Source organism: Cervus elaphus, chromosome 12 (genome assembly GCF_910594005.1).
Source record: "Cervus elaphus chromosome 12, mCerEla1.1, whole genome shotgun sequence".
NCBI lineage: Eukaryota > Metazoa > Chordata > Mammalia > Artiodactyla > Cervidae > Cervus > Cervus elaphus.
The window spans coordinates 77,162,540-77,173,897 of record NC_057826.1 but is presented as its reverse complement, the minus strand read 5'-3'; the positions used below and the strand labels follow the sequence as shown (position 1 = coordinate 77,173,897).

Genomic DNA, 11,358 nt, shown 5'->3' with positions numbered 1-11,358 from the left:
GATGGGAATTTGGGATGTATCTGGGTGAAAACATTATAAATTTATATTAGAGATATTAATGTGGCCTTAATCTCAGAGGACAAAACATATTATTTAAAGAAATGTTAATTTTCAAAGCTATATTTTTAAAACTGTTAGACTAAAATATACACAGATACTATTTAGGTAGATGGATGGATACCTACATACATACAAGATTGAGAGATGTAAACTGAAGCAAAGTTGGAGATAAAAATTTGATATTTAAAGGATCTTTTCTGGCTCCTTGAAGAATCTGTCTATGTGGGATAAAATCTTGAAGAATCTGTGTATGCTTCTCTGAAGCAGCGTTGCCCCTCTGTGGCCATACAGAGATATTACTCTGAATGACTTTATCCAGCTTCTTAAAATGGGGAAAAGACAAGTTTCTTCAGTAAGTGGTGTTGACCATATTGAACACCTACAAGGATAAGACCAAAACTAGAACATTTTCTCACAACATATACAAATATAAACTCAAAATGGATTAAAGACTGAAATGTAAGACCTGAAACCTTAAAACTCGCAAAAGAAAATATAGACAGTATATTCGTTAACGTCCTCTTTGCAATATTTTTTCTGTCTCAAAGGCAAGGGCAACAAAAACAAAAATAAATAAATGGGACCTAATCAAACTAAAATCTAATGCACAACAAAGAAACCATCAACAAAAATAAAAGACAAACTACTGAATGGCAGTAGATATTTGCCATAAGGGGTTTATATCCAAAATACATAAAGACTTCATATACCTCAATATCAAAAACACAGTCTGATTGAAAAATGGGCATAGGGCCTAACTAGCCATTTTTCCAAAGAGATAGCCAACAGGTACATGAAAAGATACCCAAAAGCTCTAATATTCAGAAAAAGAGCAAATCTATGTCAAAATGAGGTGTCACCTCACATCTATCAGTATGGCTATCATCAAAAGAAAAAAAAATAACAAATGTGGTGAGGATGCAGAGGAAAGGAAAACCTAGTGCACTGCTGCTGGGTTGTAAATTGCTGCAGCTACTATGGAAAACATTATGGAGATTCCTCTCAAAACACTAAAAATATAACTACCATATAATCCAGCAATTCCTCTCCTAGGTATTTATCAAAAGAAAACAAAAATTCAAAACTGTATCTGCACCCAAATGTTTATAGCAGCATTATTTACAATAACCAAGATTCAGAACCAAGCTAAGTGTTCATTCACAGATGAATGGATAGAGAAAATACTGACCTTTCATCTAACTATCTATCCATACACACACAGACACATACACACACACCACAATGGAAAATTAATCAAATATAAAAAAGAATGTAATCGTGCCAAATGAAGCAACATGGATAGATATGGAGTGTATTAAACTTAGTGAAATAAGTAAGACAGAGAAAGACAAATACTGTGTGTTTTTATTTATATATGATATATAAAAACAAAGCAAACAAAGGAACAAATACAGAATCACAGGAACAGGGAACAAACGGCAGACTGCTAGGTATTTCCCCATTAAAAGTGATTTTATTTGAGATCACCAAAGGACTGAAGTTCCGGATCAGCAACCATGAGGAGCCACATGCAAGTCCCCACTGGACAAGGAAAGGAAACGCTTTTATAGGGAAGACATGGAAATTGTGAGGGTGACAGTAAACAGAGTGCCCTTGACTTTGCATTGACTGCGTCCTGACCGGGGAAGAAGAGGCTTCATTCCTCTCCCCTCTGCCCTCTGTGATGTGCACAGTTCGGGAGAGCTCCCCCTCTTCTGCCAGCTCTATTTAATTGAGATTTCCCTGCATTAAAGTTTTATAACTTATAGGAGAGAGTCAGAAAAATATTTGACTCCATAAGAGGAGGGAGCCATGGTGGTGGAAGTAAAGTGTTGGAGTGATTCAAGGAGTCTTGAGCCATGGAATCTGAGTGGCTTCCAGAAACTACAAAAGGAAAGAAACAGATTCTTCTTCAGAGAATCTGGAAGGAATCAACCCTGCCAAGACCTTGACTGTAGACAGCAAAACAGACTTTTTATTCCTCACATCCAGAACTATAAGATATTTTGTAAGTGATCAAGTTCATATTAAGCATTGAGCAAATATTTTCTGTTCACTTTGCTGCACTCATAGGATGGGATACCAGTGCTTGCAGTTGCCTGTTGGGGCACATCATGGTGAGACAGACCTGAACATTCTTGAGACACCCAACCAAGCTGGATAATATCTTTACTGAAGGGATTTCTTTCTTCTTTTAGTTGCTTTCAATGTTTACTGTTTTGGAGTCCAGAAGACTTGGAAAACATTTATTTTAATTCTATCCTCTTATAAGCGATTCTTTTAATTACAAGTTAGAGGTTCTAGAGCAGAAAGAGATACAGATTGAGAAGGGAAAAGACCAAGTCCCAAATCTGGAGGGCTAAAAAGTGTTTGTGGTTATAACTATACCAATGTAGGTAAGAAATACTAAGTACTGCAAATGCCTTATGGTGACCTCATGGAGGCTTCATGGTGTGACTGTGGCTGGAGGAGGGGCTGAGCCCCACGAAGGGTTTGTGTAGAGGCTGCAGGTGCCTGGGGAGCACCATGCTGCATAGCACAGAAGTAAGTGCCCGAGTCTGTGGTTTGTGAAGAGAAAATTTGCAGTGAGTTGTGGTGTTCTGTAGGTACCGTGGTGGCATTTAATCTTCCATCCTGTTTTGTCCCTAAAGGAATGTAAACCAGGTGAATGAGGCAGCCCCCAGGGTTCTTATACCAATTCACACTCTGTGTGAAAGTGGAAAAGTTACACCAATACGGGGAGTTGACTCCCTCCTGGAGATTCAGGACAGGGGGACTCTGCTCAACATCCACTTCTCACACACCTGATGAGGAAGGAGAAATAATCACAGGTGAGGGTCACTGTACCTCCTACAAAACCCTGAAACTGGTCCCCCCCAATCCACATAGATGATGAGAAGGATAGAAAAAAAAAAAAAAGAAAGTCTGCAGGGCTTGTCAGCTCCTCTCTCTCCCTTAAAAATACAGAAGCTGGTCAATCCTTCAGATTCCCCTGTGGGTCAGCCCCAACTCACAGCAAACCTGGGAAAGCAAAAGCCCCAGAACAGTGCCTGCTAGCCTCTTCATGATGCTTCCTCTTCTTACTGAGACATTTCCACTGTAAAATACTTCACTAAACCCTGAGGGGGTGAATGTCATAAGTCCATGCAGAAATGTTCTTGCTCCTGCAACCAATCAGCTCACTCAACTTCCTCACTTTGTGACAGGAAGACACACCCTCCCACTTCAACCAATTCAGAATGGACTGGAGAGGAATGGAGTGAGAGTGGGAAATAGAAAGGTCATTATCTTAGGACTTGAGGGGCATTTTTAAAGAACATTACAAAGAAGGCAGACTCTGATTTGGAATTTGTGTAGGATTTTAGGGAAGAGAAAACAAAAATTAATTACCTAGCTGGCATGGATGCAAGAGATTTTTGCAAAATGAAATATTATTTCCCAGGAGTTCTCAGGATCGTTTCTTTTCCCCCTTCTCCTATGCACTCACCTGTGATTCTGAAGGGTACTCATGAATCAACACAATATTCATAACAGTCTTGCCTGAAATATTTTGCAGTATTAAACAACTTTACATTTAAATTATATATATATACACACACACACATATATATATATAATTGAACCTATATAAAGAGTGATATTATTTTTTGTCACTTGGTGAGCAGTGAAAGATGGAGCAGCCATCATAGTCAACAGAAGAGTCTGAAATGCAGTACTTGGATAAAATCTCAAAAACGACAGAATGATCTCTGTTCGGATCCAAGACAAACTATTCAATATCACAGTAATCCAAGTCTATACCAGGCCAATAATGCTAAAGAAGGTGAAGTTGAACAGTTCTATGATGACCTACAAGACCCTCTAGAACTAACACCCAAAGAAGATGTGCTTTTCATTATAGGAGACTGGAATGCAAATGTAGGAAGTCAAGAAATACCTGGAATAACAGGTAAATTTTGCCTTGGAGTACAGAAACAAGCAGGGCAAAGGCTAATAGAGTTTTGCCATGAGAACTCACCAGTCATAGCAAACACCCTCTTCCAACAACACAAGAGAGGACTCTACACATGGACATCACCAGATGGTCAATATTGCAATCAGATTGATTATATTCTTTGCAGCCAAAGATGGAGAAGCTCCATAGAGTCAGCAGAAAGAAGACTGGGAGTGATTGTAGCTCAGATCATGAACTCCTTATTGCCAAATTCAGACTTAAACTGAAGAAAGTGGGGAAAACCACTAAACCATTGAAGTATGGCCTAAATCATAGGAGAACTATACAAAAATGATCTTCATGATCCAGATAACCACGATGGTGTGATCACTCACCTAGAGCCAGACATCCTGGAATGCGAAGTCAAGTGGTCCTTAGAAAGTATCACTACAAACAAAGCAAGTGGAGGTGATGGAATTCAAGTTGAGCTATTTCAAATCCTGAAACTTGATGTTGTGAAAATGCTGCACTCAATATGCCAGCAAATTCAGAAAACTCAGCAGTGGCCACAGGGCTGGAAAAGGTCAGTCTTCATTCCAATCCCAAAGAAAGGTAATGCCAAAGAATGCTCAAACTACCGCACAATTGCACTCATCTCACACGCTAGTAAAGTTATGCTCAAAATTCTCCAAGTCAGGCTTCAGCAATACATGAGCCATGAACTTCCAGATGTTCAAGTTGGTTTTAGAAAAGGCAGAGGACCCAGTGATCAAATTGCCAACATCTACTGGATCATCGAAAAAGCAAGAGAGTTCCAGAAAAAAAACATCTACTTCAGCTTTATTGACTATGCCAAAGCCTTTGACTGTGTGGATTACAATAAACTGTGGAAAATTCTGAAAGAGATGGGCATACAAGACCATCTGAGCAGCCTCTTGAGAAACCTGTATGCAGGTCAGGAAGCAACAGTTAGAACTGGACCTGGAACAACAGACTGGTTCCAAAGAGGAAAAGGATTATGTCAAGGCTGTATATTGTCACCCTGTTTATTTAACATATATGCAGAGTACATCATGAGAAATGCTGGTCATCATAGAACTGTTCAACTTCACCTTCTTTAGCATTATTATTATTGCATCCTTAGCAATGAGCGCCGAAGAATTGATGCTTTTGAACTGTGGTGTTGGAAAAGACTCTTGAGAGTCCCTTGGACTGCAAGGAGATGCAACCAGTCCATCCTAAAGGAGATCAGTCCTGGGTGTTCATTGGAAGGTCTGATGTTGAAGCAGAAACTCCAATACTTTGGCCACCTGATGTGAAGAGCTGACTTCTTTGAAAAGACCCTGATGCTGGGAAAGATTGAGGGCAGGAGGAGAAGGGGACAACAGAGGATGAGATGTTTGGATGGCATCACCAGCTCGATGGACATGGGTTTGGGTAGACTCTGAGAGTTGGTGATGGACAGGAAGGCCTGGCATGCTGTGGCTCATGGGGTCGCAAAGAGTCGGACACGACTGAGCGACTGAACTGAACTGATTCCTGGAGTGTGACACCGGTAAGACAGAACAAAGTCTTATTTATTTTGAGCAACTCTATTGAGGCATAACTGACATTCCATAAAGTTCATCCCTTTTGAAATTCAAGTTTAATAAATTATCCTTCATCCTCAGTTATAGTTATTCTCTATTTCCATGCTCGGCAGGATAGAGGAGCCTAGTGTGCTGCAGTCCATGGGATCCCAAAGAATCAGACATGATTTAGTGCCTGAACAGCAACATCAACATTATCAAGAAGCATAGTTTTTCTATGGTCTTTATTCCAAAGCTGTTAAAAGAGTACAGATGATGCCAAGTTAACAAAGGGGGTACTGTAGCAACTTTGATCTGTCTTAACTAACTGGAAGTATCTTTCGCAGAATGTGTTTTCCATATTGTTCTGGCTTAGGGTTGGCCACAGAAGAAATTTGTGTGACATCTGGAAGGTCGTTGTGATGAAGCAGCCATAGTTTTTATGTTTGGGTTGGTGCAGGGCTCCAGGGACTACGGCTACTCACACGTGTTCCTCCTGATGTGATAGCTCATTGTTAACTCACAACCCCTCCACTTCCTACCAAACCCACTTCTCCTAAGCTCACCCTCTACTGTGAGACCAAAGGAGGTGAGACATAGACAAGTTTTAGTGTGTCTGTGTGGGTTCCATTACCCTCATGATTCTAGTATGTCCTTAAGAGTCAGAGTTTGTCTATGCTTCAGTCTCTCCCTAACTTTGCTCTAGCTGATTAACAATAAATTCAGTCTCAACACCAGATATGAAGATAACAGTTTTGTATACACTCTTCCACCAGATCTGGCAATTGCCTGAGTTCTAATCTTCATAACTAATTTCTTATTTGATACCACTGGTGATCTGCTTCTCTGATTGTACCTTAAGAGACACGAGTCTAAGAAGAAAGGACTAAGGAAATGATTTTCATGACAATTCCAGATGACTATACCCAGATTTGTGATGTTAGTGTATTTTAGTGAAACTGTCATTTTAATTAACTTTGGAGCACGTTTAGACAACTTTACACATGTTCTGTATGATTGATTTAAAATCAAAAATTCAAGAGGAGAATGTAAACAGTAGAAAGTTATTCTGGACATAGAAGAAGCTTTAATTTAGAATTAAATTCTTTGATTCAGACTACACATCAAGCAACCACATGATTACCATTTCTTGTCTAGGGTCTGCAGGTGTGCTTTTCAGCTGGGATCCTGTAGCAGCGGAGCCCTCTTTTTAAGCTCTGGGGTTTTTGTACGGCTTCTCCCAGTACTTCAAGCACTGTGAGTTCTCTGACTTAGATGAGAGCTCCCTTAGAGTACAGAAGTACTTTGCAGAGTCTTCCAGCTGTAAGGCTGAAATGGTGAGGCTGACGTATTTATATGCTTTCTGGAAGTTTACAGAGTAGTGGCCATTCCCTGCATTCCCGTGTTCTGAATGTTGATGAATAAGGAAAGTCATCTGTCTCCTAGGAAGCTGTTTGTACCAATAAATGGAGTAGTAGGATGTGAGCCAACTTATTTGATACTGACAGTTCAAAATGACTGACTGCCCCACTTGCCGGATTATGTCTGACTGGTCTTGAGTAACTTTCTGGGCCACACAAGATCCTGTGGAAAATGTGAGAAAACAGAGCTGAAATAGTGAACAAAATAATGCAGAAATTAATTTTGGACCGATTTAAATATTTACAACCCAAATTGAAATCATAAGATGCTTGCTTTTCTCCAGTCCTCATTTCCTCCCCAAATCCCTGTGAAGTACCACGTGGCTGTGTGCAGTCCTTTCACCCCGAACACTGGCACCCATGTTCAGAAGCATCCCTACCAGAGATGATGAAGGCCAGGAACACCCAGAGCAGGCTGGAGAGTGACATGAGGCATGGATTCTGTGCATAAATGTGTTTAATTCTGCCTCAAGCTAAGAATTCAGCATCTTTAAGTGCCTGACAGCACATATACATGGTACCTGGCTCCTGTGTGACTCCTCCCCTATACAGGAAGTGGGGTTTGTCTATTCATAGACCAGCTTGTCTGTGCCCAGATGGGAAAAAGTCTGGCTCACTAGAAACCTTTACTTTGTCTACTTTTCTTTTCCTGGTCATTAAGTTTGGCAGATCCTGAAAAGGGGCATGAAGAAAGCAATTAATATTAAAGGTTTTAACTGAGGGAACCTGAAGGTTAAACAAGTTGACATACATTGGTAATTATTCAGTAAAATAATTCTGCCATCCTGTTTAAGATATAATTTAGTATAGCCTGTGAAACATTCTTGTAATGTAATGCTTTGTCATTCATTTAGCCTATAGTTACTTTTCTCCATCCAGAATCTAGTGACTATTTTAAAACTTTCACAGATCTTAGGCCTTCTGGGTGAAAAGCAATCTTATCCAAAGTAATTAATGTATCTCATCTTTTTTTTTTTTTTTAACTGAGTTCCAGTACTCTACTTAGATTTTTCAGTGAATAAAACTATGTCAACATGAAATGATTTAAAAAAAAATCAATCCATCTGAATTTCAGAGTCTATTCAGTGGTATATATTTAAATGAAATTATAACTGGAATAAAATATTATTCTTTTGAAACTTTATATTGAGTCATGTATTAGACTTTGATGGCAATCAGGTTATTCAATCTTGTTGCCTCTAAATGTAGAATTGTACTTACTAGATCGTGCATACTAGAATCATCCAAATGTCATATTTTCTGTCTCATTGATCCAGAGCATTCAGTCTCACTTCTCAGTCACTCATTATTATTTCTTTTTGTAAAATAAAGTTAAGATAAACATGCCAGATCTTTCTCTGATGTACTGTGATAATGCACTCTACAATACCTAATATCTACAGACTGCAGACACTTAGGACCTGTCAATACCACAGAAGTTGGTGACTGAAGTTCTGTGCACTGTGTCGTGTTCATGTGGACTGTAGCTTTCAATCTTCCATTTGGTTTCATTGTTGTAATGCAAGAATTAATATAAAAGAATGAAAGGCAAATAGACAAGTAGAAAATAAAAATACAGACAAGGTCTAAAACAGTGCCAATTCATGGAATTTAAGATCAAAATGACTCAAAGGAGTGAAGCAGGGAGGTGAGTTTGTATTTATCTGAGACAGCTACTCTTCCATCCCATTTCACTTCTGAGTGCTGGCAGGTAACTAATGCCTGGGCTTGAAATTATTTGTAACTAAGCAGAGGAGATCATGAATGACTGCATCAGCCTGTGCAGCAGCATGATGTTATAAAATACAGATATATATTTATATAAGAATAGCATATATGTTAGGAAATTGATATTTATGACATTTTTATCAAAATACAGACCATAATCTTATACATCAGTTTTTACATGTGCTCTTTGGTTTTGATAGGAAGCTCTATGAAGTTTTATCACATATATAGGTTCTTGTACCGCCACTAAAATCATGACATATCTCTCTAAAGAAACCCTCTTTGAATACCCTCCCTATCCCTGCAACTCTTTATAACCCCAGTAACTACTAATCTCCTTTTTAGCTCTATATTTTGTTCTTTTGAGAATGTTGTATAAGTAGAATCACACCATATATACAATCATAATAATCCAACAAGTGTAAATATACACCATGTAGCCTCTGAGATTGACTTTTCTTTCATTCAGCATAACATCCTGAGATCCATCTTGGCTATTGTTGTTTAGTCACTAAGTCAAGTCATACTCACTTTAGACCCCATGTACTGTAGACTGCCAGGCTCCTCTCTCCTTGGAATTTTCCAGGGAAGAATACTGGAGGGAGTTGCCATTTCCTTCTCTAGGGGATCTTCCTGACCCAGGCATCAAACTTGGGTCTCCTGCGTTGCAGGCAGATTCTTTACCACTGACCCACCTAGGAATCCCCATCTAGGCTGTTGCAAGTATCAATAGTCTGTTTCTCTTAATCACTATAGACTCACCAACTTATGACGTTTTGACTTCGGAATTTTGACTTTACAGTGGTAAGAAAGTGAGCACATTCAGTAGTAACCATACTTTGAATTTTTAATTTTGATCTTTTCCCATGCTAACAAGATGTAGTGTATTATTCTCTGGTGATTCTGGGCAGCAGCAGTGAGCTGAGCTCCTGGCCCGCCCTGAGATCATGATGGTAAACAACCAACCCACTTACATTCATTCTGTACTCATATAATCATTCTGTTTTTCGCTTTCTGTGTGTATGTGCTCAGTCACTGCAGTGGTGTCGGACTCTTTGCAACCCTATGGACTGAAGCCCAGTGGGCTCCTCTGTCCATGAAATCCTCCAGGCAAGAATACTGGAGTGGTCTCCCGTGTCCTCCTCCAGGGCATCTTCCTGATCCAGGGGTTGAACCGAGTCTGCTATGTTACCTGCATTGGCACGTCAGTTCTTTGCCATGAGTGCCATCTGGGAAGCCCCACTTTCAGTTCAGTTCAGCTCAGTCGCTCAGTAATGTCCGACTCTTTGCGATCCCATGGACTGCAGCACACCAATTTCAGTACAATGCTCAATGAATTGCATGAGATTTTCAACACTTTGGTATAAAATAGATTTTGTGTTAGATGATTTCTTCCAACTGTACACTAATGTAAGTGTTGAGCATCGTTAAGTTAGGCTGGGTTAGGAATATGGACCTTTGTCAGTACATGGTACAAAGGTCAAAGGTCGGTACAAGGACAAAGGTCCATTTAGTCAATGGCATGGTTTTTCCACTAGTCATGTATTGATGTGAGAGTTGGACCATAAAGAAAGCTGAGTGTAGAAGAACTGATGCTTTTGAACTGTGGTGTTGGAGAAGACTCTTGAGAGTCCCTTGGACAGAAAAGAGATCAAAGCAGTCAATCCTAGAAGAAATGAACCCTGAATATTCATTGGAAGGACTGATGATGACATTGAAGTTATAATACTTTGGCCACCTGATGCAAAGAACTGATTCATTGGAAAAGACCCTGATGCTGGGAAAGAGTAAAGGCAGGAGAAGAAAGGGACAACAGAGGATGAGATGATTGGATGGCATCACCAACTTGATGGACATGAGTTTGAGCAAGTTCAGGGATTTGGTGATGGACAGGGAAAACTGGTGTGCTGCAGTTCATGGTTGCAACGTGTCAGACATGACTGAGCAACTGAACTGAAATGAACTGATGGCTCATTTCGAGAGTGTACACAAATTTTTGTATAAGATGTGATGTTTAGGCCAAGTTTCAATTATTTCCCAAGAATATCCAATTGTCCCAACCTCATTTGCTCATGAGACTATGTCACCTCTATTGAGCTGTCTCTGCACTTTTTCAAAATATAAGTTTTCCCACCCTGTGTAGATCTACCTCTATACACTTACAAAGTGACATAAATTTGTTAATGATATTCATTCATTACCGTTAGAAAATTATAGAACCTTCAGAATAGTTTTCTTTTTTATTATTAATATTTATACTTTGTGTTTTTTTTATTTTTTCCATGGATAATTCTATCTAGGAATATATCAATCTTATTAATCTTATTAACAAACTATGTATTTCATAGTTATATCCATAGTATTCTTTGTATTTCACCAATCCAACATTTTATTATTTACTTCTTTCAGTTTATGTTGAGTTTAATTTGCTTGTCCATCATCTTTTGCTGCAACTCTTGATAATAATTTTCAACTTTTTTTCTTTAGTAATATAAGTATTTAAAAAGATAAATTTCCTTCTATGTATTATTTTTAGCTTCACCTCATACATGTTTATATCATGTGCTCTCACAATATTTACTTTCAAAATATTTTCTAAAGTCATTGTAATTGTTTCTTTAACCCATGGTTATTTTTAAGTTAGCTC

At 38.9% G+C, this 11,358-nt stretch overlaps 1 gene segment (V, D, J or C); it reads right to left on the bottom strand.

Annotated features, from left to right (window-relative positions):
* Nucleotides 1–6,772: 6,772 nt before the first annotated feature.
* LOC122705816 lies at nt 6,773–7,422 on the bottom strand. The segment is given in 2 exon segments: nt 6,773–7,146; nt 7,364–7,422. Coding segments are annotated over 2 exon segments (423 nt in total).
* Nucleotides 7,423–11,358: the final 3,936 nt, after the last annotated feature.